The following is a 25,474-nucleotide window of genomic DNA, read 5'->3' as shown; positions in this document are numbered from 1 at the left end:
GTGGAGCACTGGGCCCCTGGAAATATGGGTTCTTTCTTCTTCCTAACTGGGCCCCAGGAGTCCAGCAGGAGCTGAGAAGGGCATCAGCTGCTTTATGGAGCCAACTAGGCAGGGTGTAAGAGCCTGGGGAAGAGGGTTGGGAAAAGGAAATATGGTTTCTGTCTGCGAGAAGTTTCCATTTGGGGGTAAAATGTGGCCCCTTTGGGCCTCCCAATCCAATCTGACAAGGAGGGCAAGAGCTCTGCATGAGTCCAAGAAAGATGGAAGAAAGGAGGTACAGTCCACGCACTCCAGGGCTTCATGGCCTGCAGAGAGAAAGACCTGTTTCTTCTATCTTGGCCATAGGCTGCCCCACCCCTGACCAACCATGTCAGGAATCGAGCTACCAACCCACCTTGGACTGTGGCAAGTGCCAGGGTGAGACAGAACCCCTTCCTGTGCACCTGCCCGGCCTGGCGGTCCCTTCTCTCAGAGCTGCCTGCTCCTGGGGGCTGCAGCTTTGGCCAGGCCCAGGCACTCTGCTGGAGCCTGGCTTGCAGTGGGGGCCTCTCTGCTCAGGCCCACCTTTCCTTCCCCACCAGGAGCCTTGGGAGCTTGGGAGACATTCTGGGGCTGGCTCTGACACGAATTTGCTGCTCGGTGTGCCAGGCGATCAGAACTCACTCCTCTCCCTCTTCCCTGGGAGGTGTTGATAGTAACAGCAGAGATGAGCTGCCAAGTTGGCAGGAGAACAGAGCGACTGTGCACTGCGGATTGAGGGGGGCGGGGAGCAGCCAGCCGGCAGAGGGCTGGGCCAGAGCCACAGTTTGTTTATCCCTCCCGTCTCAGCAGCCGGCATCTTGCATGAGGAGGGGAGACTGTGCGGGAAGGTGGGAGGCTCTAGGCGAGGCCCGCCCGGGGCAGTGGTGCAGAGGGAGGCCTCTGGGAGGCTCCTGGGTCTGGGTCCTGCCAGAGGCAACAGTAGGTACCTTCTGCCCCAGGAAGCAGGCCTCACCGGCAGGATAGAGGTCCATCTTTGTTCCTGCTGTGGAAGCAGCCATGGAGTTTCCAAACTGGAGTGGACTGGGTGGGAGCTGGCGAGTTCTGGAGCTGCTTCCTGAGACAGAGAGAGAGAGAGAGAGAGAGAGAGAGAGGATCTTAGGAGAGCACCCATGTTGTCTGTCAAACAGACCTGGGACCTTTGGCAAGCATTCGACTTCTTTGAGCCTCCGAGATTAATAGCTACTCTAGGTGAGAGTTCAACAAGGTGGTAATAGCAAAACTTAGCTCACTACGTGGCAGACACTGTCCTAAGAGTTGTTGTGAGTGAATGCACTTAATCTTCAAATGACTTTATCAGGTAGGTATAGGTACTGTTAATCCCGTTTTATTAATGAAGTAACTGAGGCACAGAGAGGTTAAGTCACTTACTCAAGGTCACAGAACTAGTGAGTAGCCAAGGTGGATTGAACCCAGTCATGAGTCACTTAGGCCATGTTCTCAGCCCTTATACAAACTGCCTTCATAGTACAATAGAGTTCTTAGCACAGTGCCTGGCATACAGCAAGCATTTAATAAATGTTAGATCTCACCATTAGCCCAGAGCAACTCCAAACAGGGGACCCAGGCTCCTGACGTCCCCCCCACCCCCCCAGGGACGCCATGGGGCCCTACTGTTGTCTTCCCTGCCATCTTTGGCCCACGCTACCTGGCTTATTTGAGGAGCTGGAACTTTTCCTCCTTTGGAATGAGAGCCACTGGCCTTCCCATTTCCCCTCCTCCTGTCCCCTCTTCCTGCCGAGGCAGAGCAGAGCAGAGCAGAGCAGAGGAATTCTCAGCTTCCTCTAGTTACCCTCAGCCTGCGAAGAAAACAGAGTCTGCTGTGTCGGCTGCCAGTTCCTCTCTGGTGACAGCCACAACCCATTTGCTCAGCACCAGCCCCAACCCGTGCTATGGGGAGAACGGGAAGCCTAGGGCCAGACCTGGGTGCCCTACATTAGACCCTGGGCCTGTCACTTCAGGGCTGGACCTTGGGGGCTGCTCATGGGGAGAGGGCCGGGCCAAATAATTTCTTGAAGACCCTCTTGGCTCTACGAACTGACTGAAGGTTGGTGTACTGCATTCATAGTCTCTTCCCTAGTGTAGGAAGTCCATTGCATAAATGTGTTCCTCGTATTTTGGGGCAGTTCATTCATGCAGCCTTGCAAATTAGTAACCAGCTCTATGAGCCCATTACGCTGTGCTACTGGCTACCTTTGCCTCTTAGAAGGTACCAGGGAATGAGTCCTTTGCCACGTTCTGGGCAGCCAAGGCTACCTCTGTCAGCTGTGAGATAGCCACACCAGAGCCAGGAGTCTGGATTACCGACTGCTTCTGAGGCCTGAATTCCTCCCTGAGACAATGAAACCCCAATTATCAGTGCTGGGGGAAAGGAACCGCAGTGTAGATAATCTGAAAACAACACTGTTGTGTTATGTGGGGCGGCGTGGGGCGGGGAGGGGGGAACATTGTGGGTATCTTAGCTACAGATTTACCCTCCTAATCATTTCCTTCAGGTCATGACTGATGGCAGGCCGGCCCAGAGGCAGGGGGATGCCCAAGATGACCTGTAAGTGTTCCCTCCCTCTGGAGGCCTCCATAGAAATCCAGAATGAGCGAGCAGAAGTGGGTCGAGGTTCGATTTTCCTGAAGAAGCTCTGAGCTGGAGACAGGATGCGTTGACTATTTATTTATTTACGAGGCTATCGATTATAATGCAGCTTTTCCACAGGATCCTGGGCTGGAGTTGGGGGAAGAATCCTCTTATCATTTAGCTTCCTTTGCCCTGAGATGTTAGGTGCTCAGATAGGCTGCTCCTCCCTCTCCTTGTTCTTCCTCCTTTTCCCACCCCCTTCTGCGGCCCTCACACCTGAGCACACTGAGGGTTGGGGGCTCCGGACAGCCTCCCTAGTTTCCTCTTTTCTCATATCTGAATGTTCTGGGTTTCTTCCAATATTTAGGATACACACCCCAAATCTTAACAGCAGGGAGTTGCTTAACTCAGGTACAGGCGTTCGATTTCTGAGCTGTGAAAGACCTCTGAGATCCTTCCAGCAAAACCCTTTTGTTTTACTGAGAAGGAACAGAGGCCAAGGGGAAGTGATTTCCCCAAAGTCACACAAAGAGAGACGCACAAGGTGGACAAGAATGGAGGCCTCCTGATACCCCCTGGGTGAGGACACTTAGAGCCTTACCACGTGGCCTCCCAATCTGGCCCCTCAACCCCGGGTTGGGGATGGCACTGAGCTAGGAATCCCTCTCTGGGAAGGTGGCCCCTTTTGCAGCCGCTCCTTAGTTTGTTTTGAGCTTGGTGAAATATCGCTCTCAGTCTCCCCTACTCTGACCTGGGATCAAAGGGTTTGTGTATAACCCCAGAGGAAGACGGAAGCCAGTGACAATGATAATGAACCAGCTCAGCCTCTTCCGGCTGAATCCACCCTCCAGCCCTCCCTCCCTCCCCATCAGCCACCTTTCCAGAGGCCTCTCCCAGCCTCTGTGCTCCATCACTGGCCTTCAGATTGGCACAGCTACCCATGTCTGCTTGTCCTTGTGAAAGAAAACCAGGGCTCTCCCTCAGCCCTGTTTCTCGGGCTCAATTTGCCAGAGAGGCAGGAACAGGCCTCCCTCGGTGGGCAGAATCCAGAACGCAGGCCAACACTGCACCAAGCCCCAAGGGCTGGCTCCCCACTTTGGGGACCCTTCCCACTTTGGCCCAGTTGAACTTGGCTCTAAAGATGAGGACAATTGCTTGGGGCTAGGTGGGCACTCTGCCCTATGTCATTATACTTCACACGTTCGTTTTGGCATCCTGTGTTCCAAAGTTTACCCCCAACTGAATTCACCAACTTCAACTCTTTTTCTTCCCTTTTCAGAGGCTATGCTGTAGCAAAAAGGAAATCCTTCCAAGCACCACACTCTCTCCCTGTGCCCCTATCATTCTAGACTGCCTTTCCCTCCTGCTCTACACATGCAGAAAAACCATGTTCTATGCCACTTTCCAGCTGACATCCATAGCAGGTGGACCCCTGAAAATTCTCATTTTTCCATGGGGTTACATAGTTAGTAGGTGACAAAGTAAGGATTTGAACCAGGTCTGTTGTTCCAGAGTCTGTACTCTCAGCCATTGCACTATATTGACCATCAAGAAACAGCCACCCTTCCCCAAATTATCTTTCTCTCATCTAGGATTTTACCTGCACTTTCCTTTTGCCCCCCCCCCCCCATGTTTATTTATTTTTGAGAGAAAGATAGTGCAAGCTGGAGAGGAGCAGAAAGAGAGAGTCAGAGGATATGAAGCAGCAGGCTCTGCACTGTCAGTGGAGACCCCCTACACAGGGCTTGAACTCACCAACCATGAGACCATGACCTGAGTGGAAGTTGGATGCTTAACCGACTGAGCCACCCAGGAGCCCCTTACCTGTGCTTTCCTTATCACACATCACTTTTTGATTTTTTTATTGTAACTATTTATATCATATACCTTACCTTCCTTACTAGACTATGATCTCCTCAACAGTAGGGATTGGGTCACATTTGGTGTGTCCCCAGCACCAGGCCCTGTGCTAGCACATGGCAGGGGGCCATTAAATGTGTGTTGGATGAGGGAATAAATACACGATTGAATGGATTTGAATCGTAGTGAGGTCTAGTGTTTGCCCACGGTGGAGCAGGGAGTCAGAACTCACTTTTCTGATGGGCCCAGCTTCCTGCTTCCTTGATAAAGACACCGTGGGAAGTGAAGGGGACGGAAGCGTTTCATCGATGAGTGAGGTCAGGAACACAAACCCCTGCATGTCTGTAATTACAGAGCTTCTTCACGCTGGCAGCATGCTGGGGAATGTTTTCAGTTCTTCAGGTTGGGAACTGCAGGTATTCCTGATGGCTTTGTGTGATCTCACACGGCTCTGAAAGGAAAAGAGAGAAGAGGCTGATAAAACTTGTGAGTGATCGCTTTGTCAGGTATAGGGTCTGCCCGTAGAGCAAGGGCCTCCAGCATGCACCCCACCTTCAAGACCCACTTCATTAGCTCAGAGGGGTCTCCAGCAACCCTTTCTGTGCTGGCTGGCCTCTTTGGGGGATCAGGGACTCCTCATGGAGCAGCTCATGGTCTCTAGCTGGGTTAAGGGCAGGGTCAATCCACTGGGAGTCCTTCCAAGTTGAGAAGGAGTAACAGGAAGCTCTGAGGTTCAAGGCACTGGGCGGAGGACCTGGAGTGTGCGTATCATCTACAAAGGGTGTGTATTTGTGTGTGTGTGCACATATGGGTGTTTGTGTGTGCTCATGCTCACCTGAATGTGTCAGAAGCAGTGAGGGGGCCCCAAAGTGGGACTGTGCTTTCTGCAAGGCCTTGAGGATAGCTGCTGGGTGCACTTTCTTCAAGGCTCTGTTCAAGATTCAGCTTTTCTGGGCGTGTCTGGGTGGTTCAGTAGGTTGAGCCTCTGATTCTTGATCTGGAGTCAGGTCTTGATCTCACGATTGTGAGTTTGAGCCCTGCATTGGGCTCCATGCTGGGCATGAAGCTTACTTAAAAAAAAAAAAAGAATAAAAAATAAAAGATTCAGTTTTTCTGCTCCAAGGCAAAATAGGCAGATAGGCTGATCAGACTCCTGGGAGGATCATGGCTGAGAGAATGATTTCCGGCTTTGCCTTCTGCTCTCACTTTTGTTGAGAGAATGTAGGTTCCTAGCCAGCACTCCCAGCCTCATTCCCACAACTGTGGGAATCTCCTGCCCAAACAGAACCACAGCCTAAAAACTTTGCCTGTGCATGGTAGTTTTACTCTGATACTTGTCTTTTCAAAGCCCATTTACATCCATTATCACTTTTCATTCTTACGACAACCCCTCCAGAGGTGCAGAAAGCTGATTCTTTTTTTTTTAACTTTGTTTTAATGTTTATTTATTTATGTTGAGAGAGAGAGAGAGAGAGAGAGAGAGAGAGAGAGAGTGCATGCATGTGCAAGTGGGGAGGGGGCAGAGAGACAGAGAGAGAGAAAGAATCCCAAGCAGGCTCTGCACTAACAAGCATAGAGCCCAATGTGGGGCTCGAACTCATGAACTGTGAGATCACGACCTGAGCCAAAATTAAGAGTTGGATTGTTAACCGACTGAGCCACCCAGGTGGCCCAAAAGCTGATTTTTTTTTTATTATAAATGTTTGTTTGTTTGTTTATTTATTTATTTATTTATTTTGAGAGAGAGAGAGAAAGAGCAAGCAAAAGGGGGGGGGGTGCAGAGAGAGAGGGAGAGAGACAGAATCCCAAGCAGGCTCTCATTGTCAGCTCAGAGCCGGACAAAGGGCTTTATTTCATAACCATGAGATCATGACCTGAACTGAAATCAAGAGCTGGATGTTTTAATGATTGAGCCACCAAGGTGCCCCTCTTTTGATTATAGATGAGGAATTAAAGCCCAGAGCAGCTATATGGGCTTGTTTTGGGTCACACAGTAAATTAACAATGGAACCCCAGGCACTCCCTCTCTGGCTTCTTGACTCCAATTTCTTTCCTATCTTCAGTTCTGGGTCCCCATCTCCCCATCTCCTCCACCTCCTGTCTCCTCAAAGGAAATCTTCACAGAGAGGCTCATACTTTATAAGAAACATGTACATCAATTCTCCTGGTGCTGGGTAGACAGCAACTCAAAATGGGCACCCTTCTCACCTCCTTCCCTCATTCTGACCCACCCCACTCCACCCCACCCAGGAGGAAGCTCATTTCTGGTAAGTATCCTCAATATAGCTCTTTCTGAAAATGTTGGGGGCACATGCCAGAGAGCTTCCTTGGGAGGAGAGCCAGTACTGTTTGCCCTTCTTGGGAAGGGGGAAGAGACAGTGGTGGCTTGGGTCTCTATAAATGAACATATGTGGGCCTGGAGCAGGACTGGAGACCGGCAATGTGTTGCAAATTTCCCTTTGCCTCACTTCCCAGACTGGGAACCTAATGGTCACCTGGCCATTTCTTTGAGGCTTAGAAGTCATGAGGTCTGGTGTTACCCTACCTGAAATTTTGTTTATTTGGCTTTGGGGTGAGTCATTCATTGACTTGTTCATTGGCTCAGCAAATGCTTGTTGACTACTGGCCACATGTCAGTAGTCTTTCCTCTGGATACCACAGTGAATGCAACAGGCAGGATTCTAATCAGTCTGGAAAAGGACACAGCTAGTTGGCAAAACTGTTAGTTGGGGGTGGGGTAGAGTGGGGTCAAGGTAGAGATGTAAAGGGAGCTCAGAGAAACAGGGTAGCAGGGAAAGTCTCCAGTGCGTATTTGACACTGATAATGCATCTCAATTTGGACTAGCCACGTTTTGAGTGCTCAATAGCTACATATGTTTGGTGGCTACCGTGTAGATGCAGAGAGTGTGCTTGAGAGGAGCAAGAATGGCAGAGCTATTGCAGTGGACCTGGAGGTGGATGGTGGCTTGGGGATAGAGACAAAGGGACAGATCTCAGAGAGATGACTCCCAGGCTGCCATACCAGGCCGGAACTTAATACCTGTCGACTCCTTTTATCTGAAAGAGAAATAAACTTCTATCTCATTTGGGCCATTTTACTTGGGACTTCCTTTCTAGTCACATCTGGACCTAATTTTATTTTATTTATTTATTTTTTAATGTTTATTTATTTATTTTGAGAGAGAGAGGCAGAGAGAGAGAGAGAGAGAGAGAGACAGAATGCACACATGCACACATGCACAAGAACAGGGGAGGGGCAGAGAGAGAGGGAGAGAGAGAATCCCAAGCAGGTTCTGCCCCAGCATAGGGCTCAGCCTCACAACAGCGAGATCATGAGCTGAGCTGATATTAAGAGTCAGACGCTCAACTGAATGAGCCACCCAGGCACCCCTGGACCTAATTTTAAAGAATATAGCACCTCAATGGAGATCTCTAATGGATAGTTAGATCTGATGGGTCTAAATAAGTAGACAGGTCTGAGAAAAGCTACACATAGATTGGAATTTCCAGTCCATAGTTGGTCATGAAGCCATGGTAACATAGAAGATCTCCAAGGGAAAGTGGTCCAGTGAGAAGAGAAAAGAATCTAGAACAGAACTCTGAGGAACACCAGCACTTAGGATGGGCAGAAGAAGAAGAGCCTGCTAAGGAGACTGAGAAGGAGCAGCCAGAGAGGTAGGAAGGCATTAGGGAAGTGCTGTGCCATGGAGCTTAAGGAGGAGAGAGTCCCAAGGAGGGTGTGACCAACAGTGGTAATGGCAGCTGTCACTGCTTGCTTCTGTAGGTGTGGATGGCACCAAAGAGTCTGAGTAAACCAACTTCAGTTTCTGTTGCAGCCCCGAGTTCCAACAAAGGCTGGTCACATCATCCTCCTGCTCAGTGCCCTTCAGTGGGCTCTGGGTTTCTTAAGGATAAAGTTCTAGCTCCACAGCATATCCTTTAGCCACCTCCAAAGTCTGGCCTTAACTTTTCTGTCCACCCTGTTTCCTTCTCCAGAACACTGCTCTCCTGCCAGGCCTGACTTCCTACCATTCTCTACCTTAGCCAGTGAGCTTCTCTCTAACTAAAGAAACGTACTTCCTCCCTTTTCTTTTTTTTCCTTCAAAACCTACCATGCTTCAAGACTTACCTCAAATGTCAACTCTTCTGCTCCCTGATTCTTCCAGAAAGATTGGTTACCACCCAACCCTGTGTCCCCCATGAGCATTTGTTCACTCTTGATCACAGTTCTCATCATAGTCTAGCCTGGGGTCAAGTTGGTTGCGTACATGTGTGTCTCCCCAGCTAATAGGCTGTGAGGGTGGAAAAGTCTGAGGCTACTTCTGGATACTCATCCATGTCCCCTTTCCACAGAGCTTGTTACAAATGTTTAAGAAATGTTTATGGATTTAATGAAATTTTGTCCCTCACAGCCTTCAATTAATAGTGTGGTCTCTGTTTTTTTTTTGTTTTTTGTTTTTTTTGGTTTTTTTTGTTTTTTTGTTTTGTTTTTTTTCATATCACTTCAGGGATTGGGGGGGCAAGGGAGACACTAAAATAGAGAGAACTCTGATTTAGAGGAAAATAGACAAGGAACTGAGTTTAAATCCAGCTGCTCAAAGAAATTGTTCCAGTCTGAGCTTCCCCTGACCCAGGAGCTTTTATCATCTGAGTACTGGAGAGCCACCTTATTCATAGGAAAGCAAGAGAAAAATTAATGTAATAAAAGTTGGTACCTTGAAGAGATGAACAAAGGTGACAAATCTCTAGCTAGACCAAGAGAAAAGAGAAGACTCAGTTACTAAAGTCAGGAATGAAAGAAGGGACATTTCTACAGATCTTAAAGAAATAAAAAAGATGATAAAGTAACACTATGAACAACTATATGCTATCAAATTAGGTGACCCTAGATAAAATGGACAAATTCTTGAAAGACACAAACTACTGAAACTACTTCATGAAATAGATAATATGAATAGACCTAAAAGAAGTAGATTGCTTTGGTATTTTTAAAACTTCCCACAAAGAAAATTCCAAGCCTAAATGGCTTTACTGAATTCTACCAAATGTTTAAAGAATAATATCCATCCTCCACACTCTTCCAAAAAAAAAAAAAAAAAGAAAAAGAAAAAGAAAGAAAGAATAGTAGGGAACACTTTCCAATGCAGTCCAGTATTATCCAGATGCCCAAACAAGACAAAGACATCACGAGAAAACTATACATCAATATTGCTTATGTATATAGATACAAAACTCCTCTGTCAGCACAGAGCCTGATATGGGGCTAGATCAGTACCTGAGCCAAAGTTGGCGTTTAACCGATTAAGCCACCCAGGCACCCCATAATAACATTAAAAAAAAAAGAATGAGGGGCACCTGGGTGGCTCAGTTGGTTAAACATCTGGCTCTTGATTTTGGCTCAGGTCATGATCTCATGGTTTGTGAGTTCAGGCCCTGCATCAGGCTCTGCACTGATGGTGGGGAGCCTGCTTAGGATTCTGTCTCTCTCCCTCTCTCTGCCCCTCCTCCACTCATACTTTCTCTCTCTCTCAAAATAAATAAATAAAATAAAATATTTAATAAAATACAATAAAGAATGAAATACTTAAGAATATATTTACCAAAAAAGTGAAAATTATAACAAATTATAACACAGCTGAAAATTATAACACATTATTAAAAGAAATTAAAGAAGACCTAAATAAATGGAAAGAAATCCCATGTTCATGGATCAGAACATGTTAATATTATCTTAATTATCTTAATATTGTTAAGATAGCAATACTCCCCAACTTGATCTATGACTTAACATAATCTCTATTGAAAGTCCAGCTGGCTTTTTTACAGAAATTGGTAAGCTGGTCCTTAAGGTAATATGGAAATGCCAGGGACCCAAATTAGACAAAGAATCTTGAAAAAGAAGAGCAAATTTGGAGGACATTTCCAGATTTCATAACTTACTAAGCTATAGTAATGAAGACGGTATCATACTGGCATAAGGATAGGTAGATCAATGGAATACAATTGGCAGTCTAAAAAAAGAAACAAATTTATGGTCAATTGATCTTTGATAAGGGTGTCAAGACAATTTAGTGGTGAAAGGATAGTCTTTTCAACTAAAGATGTGGCACAATTGGATATCCACAAGCAAAACAATGAAGTTAAACCCCATCTCACACCATACAAAAATTAACTCAAATAGGTTCATTTAGAAAGAGCTAAAACTCTTAAAAGAAAATGTAGAAGTAGATCTTTGTGATCTTGGATTAGGCAATGATTTCTTGGAATGACATCAAAAGCACAAGGGACAAAAAATTTGACAAATTTGTCTTCATCAAAATTCACAACTTTTGTGCTTCAAAGGTCACCATCAAGAAAATGAAAATACAACCGAGGGAAAAAAAAGAAAATCAAAATACAATCCACAGAATGGGAGAAAATATTTGTAAATCATATCTCTGGTAAGGGTCTAGTATCTAGAATATATAAAGAACTCTTACAATTCAATAATATAAAGACAATATAAACCTAATATAAAATATAAAAATGGGCAAAGGATCTGAACATATTTTTCCAAAGAAATATACACACTGCCAATTACATGACAAGATGCTCAAGATCATTGAACACCAAGGAAATGTGAATGAAAACTACAGTTGGCTTCATACCCTCTAGGATGGCTATACTATAGAAGACAATAACAGGTGTGGGGTGAGAATGTGGAGAAATTGCAACTCTCATACACTGCTGGTAGGAATGTAAACTGAAGCAATTGCTTTGGAAAATAGTCTGACCATTCCTCAAAAGGTTAAGCATAGAATTGCTATAAAACCCAGCAATTCTACACTGGGGTGTATAGTCAAGAGAATTGAAGTCATATATCCACCCCAAAACTTGTGTAAGAATGCTTATAGAGGCATTCCCCATAACAGCTAAAAAGTGGAAACAACCCAAATGTCCATCAACTGATGAAGGGATAAACAAAATACGGTATGTTTATATGATGGAATATTAATCAGTCATAAAAAGGAATGAAGTACAGATTCATGCTATAACATGGATGAACCTAGACAACATTATACTAAGTGAACTAAGACTGTCCTAAAAGACCATGTATTTTATTATTTAAAAGATTTTTTAAATATTTATTTTTGAGAGAGAGAGAGAGAGAGACAGAATGCAAGCAGGTGAGGGGCAGAGAGAAGAGATGCAGAATCTGAAGCAGGCTCCAGGCTCTGAGCTGTCAGCACAGAGCCCAATGCGGGGCTCGAACCCACAAGACATGAGATCATGACCTGAGTTGAAGTCAGATGCTTAACTGACTAAGCCACTCAGGCGACCCAAGACCATGTATTTTATGATTCAATTTTTAGGAAATGTCCACAATAGGCAAATCTATAGAGACAGAAAGTAGATTAATGGGAACTGGGGACAAATGGAGGAGTGACTGCCAATGAGTATAGGGTTTCTTTTTTGGGTGGTGAAAATGTTCTAAAGTTAGGTAGTGGTGATGGTTGCACAGCTCTGTGAATACTAAAAACCATTGAATCGTGCACTAAAGCTGCTATATATGTAAAAACAGAATTAGCTTATTACGTTGAAATGTAAGGTGGGCCTCCATATCCTAGTGAGAAGATTTTTTTTTTTAAGTTTTTGCCAACTGGAATATACTTCAATATGCCTAGCAAGGCAAAGTTTTCTTCAAAATTCTTCTCAGAGAGGAAGGCAAAGTTGTACAGACCTCATTTTTTAGGACTCCACTCACCATTCCCTACCTCACTCTATGGGACTGAGGGTGTGAGAGCTTAGTGTTTGTTTTTATGACAGTGGGAACAAGGTTCTCCCTCATAAATAATCTTGCCTCCCACTCTGGAGGCTCTCCAAGAGTAGACATCTGTGTTTCTGCCTGCCCAGCACCCACTCTCTTGCTTCTTGCAACTTCATGTGGATTTTCCTTCTGTCAGATATTCCCCCCTCGATCTCAGAAGGTCTTTCAGGCTGCCTTCACTTCCAGGGCCAAAAAGTGGACCTGTGAGCCAATCTGTCCAATCAGATGCCCTTCTTTGGGAATTGAATCGACAGTTGGTCTGACTCAAGGAAAATGCCAGTGATTTGCCCCACTGAGATGCCCTGGGAAACTATTCCATGGTTCCTACTCCCTGGAGTCAGGGGTCTACCCTGGTCCTGCTTTTTTCTTCAGATGTTTCGTGCACTCAAGAACCCTAGCTTGATCTTTTGCACAAGGACTGACAAATTCCATATTACTGTTTTGGTTCTCCCATGGCAGGGGCAGGGTTCCTCAGGATTGTGCAGACAATGAAGGAGGAAGACTCCTAAATTATGAGGAGTTGTGATCTAGAAACCACTACTTGTGTTGGAACATCTTTTTTCTGGTTCTTTCTTGATGACCACTTGCTTTAATATTTTAATTGAAGCTCAAACATTAATTGAACTTTAACTATGTCAAGGCACTTTGTTAGTTGAGAGAATACAAAGATGAACAGAATGATATCCCAACTCTGTTGGGTGGTGGGGGTATAGAGGAATGCTCTCTGAATTCTAAGAGGATCAGAGAGATCAGAAAAGAGGGTATTTAAGCTTGGCTACAGGTAGAGAAATTTCTCTGACCCACAGGGCACGTATCCTTTATGATGGGGTACTGAAATCAGAGAATCATAGACCTGTGAAGTCTGGGGGCTGACAAGGACCTTATAGATTATCCAGTCCTACATTTTCTAGATGAAGAAATCCATATTCTGAGGAATAAAATGATTTGACTGAGCCAATTTGGGCTTAGGACTTCTCCTCTGACTCCTATTCTAGTCTCATCTCACTAGTTTTTGGGCGCATGGTTGACCTTGGCTGGCTCCTCCAGGTTTTGGGGGACTTGGGGAGGAGGAAAGGCAATATTTAGGACTTGGTAAATGGTTGCCTAGGGAAACATGTTTTCCAAGGTCACTCAAGAAATCAGTGGGGAATTGGGGCAGATTCCAGTCGTTCTTGTCACATTGCTTTCTTCCTTAGGTTCCCCCTCCCCCCCCCCCCCACGAAATGGGGACTTGGCAGAGGGAACTGGCACCAGGGTCTGCACTGTACTGAGTTTGAGGGTATATGTTCCCACCCTTCTCCATCCTCCTGAAATCCTTGAAGCAAGTCAACAACTCAAGGGCTTGGTGAAATGACTTTTGTCATTGCCGTGCTCTATTTCTTCTCAGTGACCTGGTCAGCTGGGGTGGAAGAACCTTTGATTATTTTACCTATAAGGGTCAGGATATCAACCAAATACCCAACAGGGAGTATGAGGAGGAAATCAATTCAGACATCAGGTCTGGGTGTTCCCCAGTGCTGACAATGGTTTACCTTAGCCAGCAACTTGTTCTGGGCAGGAAGGGCCCCAGTGTAAATAGCATGCTTTGCTGGTTCTAGGGAAAGAGAAAACCCGAATACGGTTCTTTGGGTGGAGGAAGGGATGGAGTGTCCTTCTAATCCATATTTTTCAGCCATGGAGTAGTTTCATCCACATTCATGGTTTTTATCATGATGTGGGCCCTGATGGCCCCCTAAGTCCTGACCTCTCCACTGTGGGAGTCCCGCAGGCCCTACCCTAATAGAAATGATCAATGTAACCTATACTTCTAGAGAACTTCCCACGTAACAAGAACTGTGCTAGATTCTACAGCCCATACATAAATAAGATGTAATCCCTGTCTGCAAAGAACTACAGACAAATTTAAGCCTCACAAGTTTAATAGAATGTGGTCAGTGATAAGCCCTGGATGTTGTCAAAGCATCTGGGATTCAGGAAGGCTTCATAGAGGACACTCATACCAACGAGTTAGCCAGCAAAGAAAGCCACAAACCTCACAGGCAAGGGAACCACATGAAAAAAGGTGTGGAATCTGGGTGTGAGGAAAACCGCAGGCAGTAGACAGTGGTAGTAGAGCACGAAGAGGGAGATGGAAAGTGCGGGGAGATAAGGTAGGGGTGTGAGATGGGGGAGGTAAGTTATGGGAAAGAGCAGTCTTTTTTTCTGAGCAGGGAAGCAGGATGTGCCTAGGAGATTTGCATTTTAGACAGAACACTTCAGTGTGGATTTGGGGAGGAGGAGCCAGGATTGAGGGCAGGGAACCAACTAGAAGAGATGATGAGTGCCCCATGCAGGGTATTCATGATGAGAGGGGGCATGGACTGGAGAAAGAGCCAAGAGGTGGGTGATGACAGACCTATGGTGGGTTCTAGGGAAAGAGAAGATCCCGAACACAGTTCTTTGGGTGGAGGAAGGGATGGAGTGTCTTTCTAATCCATATTTCTCAGCCATGGAGTAGTTTCATCCACATTCATGGTTCGCAGGTTTCTGACTTGGTGCCTGGGGGGATAATAGGGCCGTGAACTGAGGTAAGAAATACAGGGAAGGGAAACAAGTCTGGAAAATTAATGTGGATGATGGCTAACATTTATTAATCACTTATCTGGACCAGGCATCATGCCAAGAGTTTTTCCAGTATTTTCTCCTAACTATGAAGTAGATATCGTTCTTGATTTACAGATGAGGAAAATGAAAATTTGAGATGATGAATAGTTTGACTAGATCTGCACAGCTGGTAGACCGGTGGAAAGAATTTCGAATCCAGGCATTCTGGCACCAGGGCCAATGCTTCTAATGACCAGGCTTTGTATGTGTGTATGTGAAGAGTCTGAGGAGCCCGTGGGACACCCACAGTGGGGAGATCTGAGATTTGGGGGGGAGGGAACCATCAGGGCCCTAGGGGACCCTTAGGTTAAAGAAGGGAGCAGGGGATAGGGGGCCCACAGATAAGGCAAGAATGAAAGTCCCCTGTGATTTTTACATTTGAAGACATGGTTATGTCATCCGGGCAACAGATAACTGGGCAATCACGAATGTGTAGTGGCATCAAATAAAAAGATCCACCAAGTTAAGCTGACGTATTAATTACAGCAGTTCCTGTGTTGCATAATAATTACCCTAAACAGTACGCATTTCACATAAATAGCAGTAATTAGTATAGCACAAGTTTCCCAAACTGTGTCCTGTGGAATAGTAGTTCCTGGAGATGTTAATAAACATTTGGATGAAAAAGGGCTTAGGAGTAAGGTAAGTTTACGAAATGCTGGTATAATTCAGATAGAAAACCAAACCCTTGGTTTACAGTTTTTTCTTTTCTCGGTTAGGAGGCAGGATAGCGGAAGGCTAAGAGTATAGGCCCTGGGAATAGACAGCCTGGGGCTGAATCCTGCACTGACAAAAGCTGGGTAACCTTGGGCAAGTTACTGAACTTCTCTAAGGGGTAGTTTCTGCGTCTGTGCAGAAAGATGGTAATACATATTCACTGTAATTGTTTCAGATTTAAATGCAACAACACATTTAAAACACTTAGAATAGAGCCTGGCGCAGAGTGAGGGCTCTATAAATATTAATTATTGTCTATAAACCATACTATTATTAGCAAGTCTCCATGATATCCCACAGAGTCAGTCTTTCTCACACATATTTCACACACACACTGACATTCATATTTCTTAACAGCAAAGCACTGGTTCTAACTCTGTGCCCTTACCTCCACCCCACCACAGCCCAGGACTGGGAATGACCAAATGCTTGCCTACTCTACTCTAAGCATTGAGGCCAGGGAGAGGGAGGATTTATATATACATCAGCAGTATGGCCTTGGCAGGGTCACCACTAGTTCAGTTTCCTCTGTGCCCACTTGAAAAAAAAGTACGCATCTTTTGGGTGAACGTTGTCCTGTACCAGGGCATGCAGTTAAGCAAGTGAAGTGTAGGCTATATTTTAGCTCTCACTTGCCTTTTAGGCTGAATGTCATTGTACAATGAACAACCTGCACAACCATACATGGCTGTTCTGATCTTTAGACCATAGAAGGAGCTGGAAGCTAATGACCATTGGAGAAGGAGGGTAAGAGTTCTCCTCCCAGTAATCCATGAGATTAGCTCTCCACAAACCTTGAGGTGATAAAGCATCCTTCTTCATCTCCTCCCTCTCTGCCCACATGTGCCCCGCCCCCCATTCATTCACACAGAGGCTGACATCAGAATACCCTGGGTGTGAGGGGATACAGCAGGCCTCATCTATTTCTCTGAAATACCCAGAGTTTGGGAGATGATAGAACTGTGGCGAGCAGAATGGGAGGGCATGATTTCTAGGTTTTCCCTAACACATAATGAACATTAAATTATGATGCTCCTCACCAGAGAAGACCAGGGCCAGAGCAAGTCTGACTTCCTGATCATGGTTTGGGACAGTGAAGGGAAAATGGGAATGGGAGCTTCTTAATCCTCACTGTGTGGCCCAAATGAGTAGCTCCCTATACAGAGTCTCACCACTCCTTTAGGTAGATACTTCCTTTGTGAAACAGAAGGGAAGAAAAATGCAGACATTTCCTGTTCTCTGGAGGTGGGTGGGGTAGAGTGGAAGGCAGGCACCCTCCCAATGGGCACATGCATTAAGGCTCACTCCCACAAATAGCCCCTTCAGCCACCAGAGGGGCTGCTGCCTAGAAGCTAAGACCAGGTGATCTGGTGATGCCGGTGATCTGGTGAGGGCTCTGGTTCTCTCCTCTGTAAGGTGAGAAATATGGATGGCCTGAATTTTAAGCTCCTCACATCTCTGCCATACTTTGGTTCGCACGTCTAGGGGGTTCTATTCACTCCCCCTCCAGTCTAGACTGACTAGAAATGGCTCATTCTCACCTCTATCCCAGGAGCCTGCGCGCCAAAGACCAACCTCCCTTCTCACAACTGTGCTTAGGGTCGGCCTCCATTGCTCTTGGTGATAAAGAGCAGCTGGAGCTCCAGCTGGGAGTTTAGGTCCTGTGGCCTTGAGACTCGGGAACAAAGGCTGAGCTGCGTGGGGAAGGGACTTTTCCTGAATGTAAGGGGAGGGGGAGCCCTTGGGGCTGTTTGTGCCTATACCTCTCTGTGGAGCAGGCTGTTCCTCTTCTTCCTACAGATCTGGGGGGAGGAAAGGGGTCCTGTCTTTTCCTCTGAGGCTGATGACTTCACCTTCTTCCTCAGGTTAGGATCTCTACCCCTTCCCCAGCTGCTCCCCGGGTCTGAATCTCCTTCCCTCTGTCTTCCTTTATTCTTCTTGGGATTGGGGTCTTTATACCCCTCCCTCTGTCTAAGCCTTGCCTCTTTATTCCTTTTTAGGCCTGGCCTCCTAGCCCTGGTAGTAGGGTCTGCATTCTTCTCCTTCTTTCTCTTCTTAAGGCCACATTCCCTCCCCCAACCCTTTCCAGCTCCCCCTCCCTCCGCCCCGAGGCATTGTGGGAGGAAACAAGATGTGGGGCGAGAGAGGCGCGGGGAGAAGCCCGCAGTGCGGGGCCGGGCGGGCGCAGCCAATGGGGAGGGCGGACGGCGGCGCGCGCGGCGGGGGGGCGGGGGCGGGGCGCTATTTCAGTGGGGGCCGCGCGTCGGCCGCGCTCAGCGGCAGAGCGGAGCGGAGCTGTGAGGCGCCAGCGCGGAGCAGGCGGGCGGGTCGGCGGGCGAGAGGCGGAGCGCGGGCGGCCGGGAAGCTCGAAGGGCCGACGGCGACGGCGAGCGCTTGGCCCGGGGCTGCGGGAACCGGAGACCGCGGCGGCGGCGGCTGCTGCCGGAGGAGCCGAGGGGACACCGCCCCTGCCCGCGCCCTGCCTCAGGCCATCGCTGCTCCCCCGGGGCCCCGCAAAGAATAGCCTCCGTGAAGGTGAGCGGTGGGTGCGGGCGTCCCCGGGGCGGCGGCCCGCACCTGTCGCGTGTAGGCCCACGCGCCGGGCCCAGCCCCGAGGCCCGGAGCAGGGCTGGCCTCGGCGTGACGCCCCCGGCGCCCCTCCTTCCCGGGGCTGCGCCACCCCGTGTCCTGGCGACCCCTGGGCGCGGCTGGAGGCCCTGGGCTGCGGAGGTGCGGCTCCCCGCCTCCTCCCCGCCCCCCACCCCTACAGTCTCTGCGCTGCGTGGAGGCCTGTGGTGTTTGGGGCCGAGGGAGAGGGGGTGGAGAGGGCTCGGGCGTGACGCGGCGCCTCCTGCCGCCGCCGCCACCCTCTGGGGCGTCCTTCCTGCAGCGAGGACGCCCAGTCACTCCGGCGCTGCTCCAGGCCGGGCGGGGGAGGGCGGCTGACCGGCCGGGGCGGAGGTGGGGGGAGGATGCTTTCTCCTTCCCCAGGTGCTGGCCTTTGGGGACCGCCGCTCTCTGGAGGATGGCACGGTGGAGGGATAAGCCCCCTTGGAGATCTCAAGGGAGGAAATACAAGCGTTTGTGTGTGTTGGGGGCTGGGGAGGGTAGGGTGGTCCGTCTTTCGGAGGCTTAGCCTTTTCTGTTGCAAAACCGGGGTTAGAGGATGGGGTGCTGTCCTGGAGTGCCCTCTTTGCTTTTCACAGGATCCCCTGGCTCTTGACTGAGGCAGCTGGCCTGGGGCCTTCTGGTCATTCTTCTGTCTGAAGGCCCAGGTCCCCTTTTTTTTTTCTCAGGAGGGAGGGGTTAGGCCGGGCACCTCCCTGTCCTTTTCTCATTGGCACCTTGGACAGGGCAGGTTGGGGCTAGGCCTCCCCTCTCCGACGCCTGGGGGGCCAGGGGTGAAGAATCGTAGCATTGTAGTCACAAGACCCAACGTTATGTAACTGCAGGCTCTCTCCTACTAGAGAGTAAGGTGGCTTTTAATTATTGTGACAAAGTTGTTCCTTTGGACTTTGGTGATGAGGCAGTGGAGCAGGTGAGTTTGCTGGGAAAACCGGTGCCAATTTCATGCTTTAACTTCGCAGTCTCTAACCAGGCCCCACCCCCACCCTAGCGTTTGTAAACAGTGCCCCCTTCTGAGTGGTAACCTGGCATAGGGTACCAGGTGACACTAGTTTTCTTCAAATATAAAGAGCCTTATAGTATCAGAACATTCTTCCTCTGCTGCTGTTGTATATCTGCTCAAACTCCTTGAAGTTGCCCCATATCATATTTCAACCATTGGTTTTTAAAATGAAGATGTTTTGCCCAAGGTCATGTAGCTCGTCAGGCCTTGAACAGGGTTCTCCGGACCTTTCCTCAGCACCAGGTGGTGCACACAGACTCCTTGAGGCTCTCTTTCTTTCGGGTGTGGGGCAGAGGATGCTGGTCCACTAACCCTTTGCTCTGCCAGTCTCTGCTGAAGTGGAACCAGCCCTGCTTAGTTTGAAAGTGCCAGACAGAGGTGGCCTTGGGTGCGGTCAAGGGCTGTGTGGCTGGCAGCTGGCATGTATGCTTTCTTTGCATCTGGTGCAGGCTGAAGGAGTAATCATGAGTTCTGCTTTCCCTTTCAGTTCACCCAGCTCACAGGCTAGTGTGGACTCAGAGATCAGGGTGGCCTGATACCATATCAGGGTATCATTCCCATATCAAGGTATCATTCCCAGGGGTCTCTCTTTGAGCGGGCAGCTCCCCCCACCCCCGCCTTAATATCAGACAAGGCTGGAATGACGACATCTTTTGTCCACTGGGTTGGATGACAAAATTCCTCTTTGGGGGGGGGGGGTCAGTGTGATGGTACTGTGGTCAAGGACAAGATTGGATTTTGCAGCTCATCTCTGTTCTTGCATCTCACCTCACATGGTATAGACTGCCAGCTGGATCCTGACTAGTTTTATCGGGGTTCCTGTCATTCTAGGAATGGACCATGCAAGGTGTATCCCAGAACTCTGGTTGCTGTAGGATGAATGCCATGGCTTAGATAGCAGAGATATGAAAAAAGACTGTTAATAATTTCTTGCCTTTTGTTAGCTGTATCACTATCACTGGGCATTGACAACGTTTTTCTGTGAAAGACCAGGTAGCAAATATTTTAGGCTTTATAGGCCATGCATTCTCTTGCAACTAACTACTCCATTCTGCCATTGTAGCCTGTTTCTGTAAAACTTTATTTACAGAAACAGATGGTGGGCTGAATCTAGCCGACAGACCCCAGTGTAGACTGTCCTTGTTTACAGGTGTTTTCATATTAACCTTAATTAATCCTTATAGAGGATAGAGAGCTATCCTCATTGCTAAAATGGAAGTAATGAATGCAGTAAGGCTAAGTGACTTGTCCTTAGACTACAAGACTTCATAGTCAGGACCAGAAGGCAGGCCTACTGATTCCTAGTCCCATCTTGTTTCCACTATGATACCAATGATGCAATAATGGTCATTAAATTAAGGATTTATTGTGTTCAGGTGTTAATGCCACCTAGTTTACCCTTGATAACCCTGAGTCTCCATTTTAAGATGATGGTATGAAAGCACAGAGGTTAAGTAACTTGCCCAAGGACACAGCTAGTAGGTTATAGATACGTTGTAATGTCTTGGCAATTGATGCTTTTGAAAATATCAGAAATAAATTTAAAGTTAGAAAAGCCTCCTTTTACAAATGATTAAAAACTGATGGCTAATTATGTCTTTTTTACTATCTACCTTGTATTTCCCAGGCTTGGGAACCATGTCTTTGCTTAAAGCTTAGGACCTCCTTCTCCTAATTAATACCTCATGTCTTTGTTTTCTGTTGCCCTCACTCTCTGTACTCAGCTCTCCCACTGAGGCTCCACATTCAGCTTCTAATGCTCATTGCTTAGCGCATGGGGCTGTCAGCTTCACCTCTCTGCTTCTTCTGCAGTGTCACGATGTCTGACCGGAAGGCAGTGATCAAGAACGCAGACATGTCTGAGGACATGCAACAGGATGCCGTTGACTGCGCCACGCAGGCTATGGAGAAGTACAACATAGAGAAGGACATTGCTGCCTATATCAAGAAGGTGCGCCCAGAGAGCTGTGCCTTTTAGCCAGGGATGGGGATGGGCAGCTGAGCTGGGGACTTAGGAAAGCAGGTATAACCCATGTAAACAAAACCCAGGAGATTGCAAAGCAGACAAATTAGGGAATGATTCTTACCAAAGCCTTCACCTTAGGAATTCTTAACAGGAACTCTGCCAAAGTGTGCGTGTGTGTGTGTGTGTATAGATAGTTATGTGATAATAGATAATTTATAGATAATTATTGCAAGGCATTGGGGAGAGAAACTTGGGATCAAATATGACCCCATTAATTCAGAAGTATTCAAAATGTAGATAAGGATATTTGAACAGATAATATAAGATCATACACAAATTTTCAGGGAACTGCATCATTTAAAGTGAGATATCCCTATAATAATCCCTATCATGTGGTGGTTTCTTTTTCTTTTAAAAAGGACACAGGTACTGTATCACCTCTTTCTCTTTCTTTTAAAAAGGACACAGGTACTATATCACCTCTTTCTCCTCACCTTCTTAAGAAAAGGGTGGGCTTGAATATATAATATTGGATGAACAATATGGGCAATAGGTTTAGTCCCTGAAAAATTCCTGAGTGAATGAGTGAATGGATATGGTTAACATGGTGAAGAAGCAGCTGAGCTAGAAGTGAGAAGTGGTACCCAGGGTCTCTGATTTTGTTTAGAATCTATGTCCATTGGTGACATAATCCAGTCTTTGGTATTTTCAACTCTTATATCCCAAAAAGGATGTCTAAGTATAGTGGTATTCTGGTCCATAGAGGTGGTAGGGTATCCTTAAGTTTTCCAGAGTTTTGCTTCTCTATGCAGGTAAAGAGGAAACTCTGGAGTCCTGAGAGACTTTCTGTGTAAGGAGCCAATGGTGCAGACCCAGCAAGGCTGCTGGGGGTGCTAGCTCCTTGCTGAGTGATGGCCTTATCTGTCCTGTACAGGGAATCTGGAATTATGGACTTTGAGGGTCAGGAGAATCCTTAGATTATATCTGTCCCAGGTTCCTTGTTTTGCTGATTGAGAAAATAAGACCCAGGGAAGTGACCATGGCTCTCCTATCTTACACAGAGTAAGAGTCAGCATTACGTCTAGATTTGGTGATCCATGCCCTTTCTACTGTTCCCTAATACCTCTTGGAGTCCTGTGGTATAGGGGCTGTGAGGAGTCCAAACAAGTTGTATGTTGAGCACCTAGGGGACAGTCCCAGGGTTGGCAGCTTTGCTAGGCCCATGGTGGAGGGCTGCTGCATGGCAGGGTGCATCTACTCAGCCATCTGTTTCCTGCTGCATGCATGGAGTGACCGGGAATTGCCTGTCTGATTAGGTCATAAGGATTTCCTAGGTTGCTTTGGTGCTGAACTTGTGCCCTTGAGAGAAGTGAAGGAAATTGCCTTGATCTCATGGCCGATGTCCTTGTTCTGCATCTTACAGCCCACACGGTGTCTGGTACATAGGAATGGGTTTAATGTTGACTTACAAAGAACTGCTTCCTGGTACTCCTGACTTTGGCTGTAGGGTCTTGCTTCTTGGCATTTGGAAATGCTGGTTTAATAATGTGGGAGGCAATGGGTGTCCAGTCAGGGAGGCTCTTCTGTTTTCCACATGCTGCGTGACTCTGGAGTGGTCGTTTATGCCCCTGGCTTCCCTGACTCCTTTCCTAAAGAATCACAGGGTGGGCTATGGAGTAGGGTAGCTAGGAGGAGGGGAGATGATCAGGGTGTAAAGTGCTAGAGAGAAATAACAGAGCCTTTGCGGTGTTCCATTATTAATGAAGGAAGGAGTGTCCTAGCCAGCGTTAACCTGAGCTCCTGAGGTTTGGGGAGCTGAGGCCATGGGCTAGGGGTAGGTGGGGGATGATAACTAAATTAATCAGATTCCTATTCTGATTTCTCATCTTCCAGCTGTCCTAATCACCTTTCTTCTCTCCCTTTTATTCTTCTTTTAGGAATTTGACAAGAAATATAACCCTACCTGGCATTGTATCGTGGGCCGAAATTTTGGCAGCTACGTTACACACGAGACAAAGCACTTCATCTATTTTTACTTGGGTCAAGTTGCAATCCTCCTCTTCAAGTCAGGCTAGGTGGCCACAGTGAAGGTGTCAGTGGCGGCGGCAGCGATGGCAAGCAGGCGGCGTTGCTGGGACTGTTTTGCACTGGGGCCAGCATCAGGATGTCCTCTCCAATGGCTGTGCTACTGCATGGACTGTATACTCGATTTCATGTGTATGTCGCAGTAAACAAAACCAAACTTCTTTCTGTTTAGTTGCCTGGGGAAGAAGGCTGCTTTATGTTTATTTTTCAAGACTTAAAATTTTTTTCTTTGGTTGTATTGCACTAGAAAGTCTCTCCCACTCCTCCCTCTTCTCTTTCTCTCCCTATATAAAATAAATAGCCCTCCACAAAGTCTGTAAGCCTAGGAGGGCTGGGGAAGGAAATTGGTTTCTGGAGGTGGAAGTAAATGTAGCAGCCTCCTCCTGGCAGCGGATGCTGCTTTGGGAGGGCCAGGGGGGCTGCAGGGGGGGCGGCATTAGGATTAGCAGGGAGAGAGGGATAGGAAGGAGGTAGGGGGATTGATCTAGTACCAGGGAGAATATTCCACTGAACTGTGATTTCACGGCTTGGGGCAAAGGGTGGGGTGGGGGGTGGATTCTTTAAGGGGCCCTGAGACGTGTTTGTCTGTGGTGTGTGGGAGTGGGGAGCAGACTTGTCTTGCTGTCTTTGTCAGAAGAGTTTCTAAGTAAGGGCTGTGTCTTTGTGGATTACCTTCTTTTATTCTTCCTGCTGGAGCTCCTGCTAGGAGGATGTTGGAGGTAGGATTAGCTTGATTTTTTTTCCGATTCATTCTTCTCTCCTTCTGTCTGCTCTCTGCTTAGCCCTTGGTTTTCTCATTCCTCTGGAGTTCTCTTAGAGCAGCCCCTGTTAGTTGGCTGGCAAGGGAATTTCTGGTGACTGTAGTACCTTAGTTAAGTCTTAGCAATCAAACCAAATCAATGTCTCCCTTGATTCTCCTCTGTGTATATGTATGTATGTGTGTGTGTGTCTTGGTTTGGGGTAGCGGGGAGGGAGGGGCAGGACAGTGTGGAATCTCTAGGGTGTATGGGTAGATAGGCTGCACAGTTAGTTCTAATTGGGCCTTTATGTTAAAAAATCTCTGGGGCTGAAGATAGTTGTCAACTCCCCAGGCCATCTGGCCCAGACACTGCTTGCTCTATGGCTATCTGCTCCCCAGAAGGCTTTGGGAGGATTATCCATGAAGAGATGGCTATGATGCCATCTGCCCTGGAACTGGTTCTCCATGGAGAGGGAAAGTGACGTTGTGGGTGGTTGCAGCCTCTTGTGGGAGGTAGGGATAGAAGTGATAAAGGGCTGTGAGGACCTTTGGGGGAACTTTGGAGGGGATTAGTCTTGCAGTGGTGAAGCTGGGTATCAGGCGATAGAGCAGGGCCGCTAGTGGCAGGAGATTCCAAGGAGAGTGTGGGGGGAAATCTTGTCTGTTGATCAAACAGGGATGGTGGAGGGAGGGCAGTCATTGCTGACTGAGCTGCTGATTCTTGTAAATCGCATTTAAAACTCTCATGTGTAGGGTTGACACTATGGGAGGGGGGTGGTTGGGATCCAGCTCATTCTTTTTTCTTTTTTTTTTCTAAGTCCATCCTTGGGGCTCGTGGGGAGGCAGGAGAATGAATGCCCCCTCCCTAAGCCTTTAGTGTGTGCCGAGTTTTCTTTTTGATGCTGACGGGAGGGTGGGTACGGGGATGGTGAGTGAGTTCCCTATATCAAACCCTTCGGTGGGCACAAGATTGAGTGCTTGGTTTTAGGTTTTGTTTTTTTATGATTGTCCAGATCTGTGTTTCCCCCTGCCTTCCCAGACTTGTGTGGCCAGTTGGAAATGTCTGGTTTGTGTTCATCTCTCCCTCATTTCTGGAGCAGGGGCTGAGACCCCACCACAACTTCTATGCTCTGCATCCATGCCTCTTTTGGACATTAAAGGTCGATTGATGCACTTCTGAGCTGTTTGGGTTTTTTCGGGGGGGGTGGGGATGGTGGGTAAAAGGGTTGCCCTGGTGGCAGTGATGCCACATGGGTGGGGGTAGAGGGTATCTAGGGTGGAATAGAATTGGGGCTGAAGAGTTAAGACCAGGCAGAGAGACTGATTGGCCCGAATTAGGTCTTAGTTGTAGGGTCTAGTCTGTGGCCCCTTAATGGCATGGGGCGGGGCAGGGGGAGGACTAACCAGTAGTACTCACC

At 47.6% G+C, this 25,474-nt stretch overlaps 1 protein-coding gene and 1 long non-coding RNA gene across 7 annotated transcripts; one reads left to right on the top strand and one right to left on the bottom strand.

The window, feature by feature from the left end:
- Nucleotides 1-17,732, bottom strand: LOC106989980 (uncharacterized). 5 transcript variants are annotated; one of them, XR_008294402.1, is made up of 7 exons: nucleotides 17,402-17,732; nucleotides 5,307-5,541; nucleotides 4,704-4,922; nucleotides 2,514-2,758; nucleotides 1,688-1,838; nucleotides 395-1,089; nucleotides 1-305 (listed from the first exon to the last, which is right to left on the bottom strand). It is a non-coding gene; the product is annotated as an uncharacterized LOC106989980 (long non-coding RNA). The 5 variants fall into 5 exon arrangements; XR_008294403.1 differs by lacking the exon at nucleotides 17,402-17,732 and adding an exon at nucleotides 17,180-17,391; XR_008294399.1 differs by lacking the exon at nucleotides 17,402-17,732 and adding an exon at nucleotides 16,433-17,173.
- On the top strand, nucleotides 8,123-25,229 carry DYNLL2 (dynein light chain LC8-type 2). 2 transcript variants are annotated; one of them, XM_053212704.1, is made up of 3 exons: nucleotides 8,123-8,146; nucleotides 21,079-21,217; nucleotides 23,170-25,229. In XM_053212704.1, the coding sequence occupies exons 2-3, from the start codon at nucleotides 21,086-21,088 to the stop codon at nucleotides 23,305-23,307; spliced, it is 270 nt and encodes an 89-aa protein (XP_053068679.1). In that variant the 5' UTR covers nucleotides 8,123-8,146; nucleotides 21,079-21,085; the 3' UTR covers nucleotides 23,308-25,229. The 2 variants fall into 2 exon arrangements, with proteins under 2 accessions (XP_053068679.1, XP_026890017.1); XM_027034216.2 differs by lacking the exon at nucleotides 8,123-8,146 and adding an exon at nucleotides 17,929-18,173.
- The last annotated feature ends 245 nt before the right edge of the window (nucleotides 25,230-25,474 follow it).

This window comes from Acinonyx jubatus, chromosome E1 (genome assembly GCF_027475565.1).
Source record: "Acinonyx jubatus isolate Ajub_Pintada_27869175 chromosome E1, VMU_Ajub_asm_v1.0, whole genome shotgun sequence".
Classification (NCBI taxonomy): Eukaryota; Metazoa; Chordata; class Mammalia; order Carnivora; family Felidae; genus Acinonyx; species Acinonyx jubatus.
Note: the sequence above shows the minus strand (reverse complement) of the source record. Positions and strands in the feature narration are given on the sequence as shown.

Excerpts from the sequence above, each read along its gene's own strand:
- DYNLL2 (XM_053212704.1), top strand. The coding sequence starts at position 21,086 with ATGTCTGACCGGAAGGCAGTGATCAAGAACGCAGACATGTCTGAGGAC. Across the intron at positions 21,218-23,169 it reads TTGCTGCCTATATCAAGAAG|GAATTTGACAAGAAATATAA; the intron begins GTGCGCCCAGAG and ends TTCTTCTTTTAG.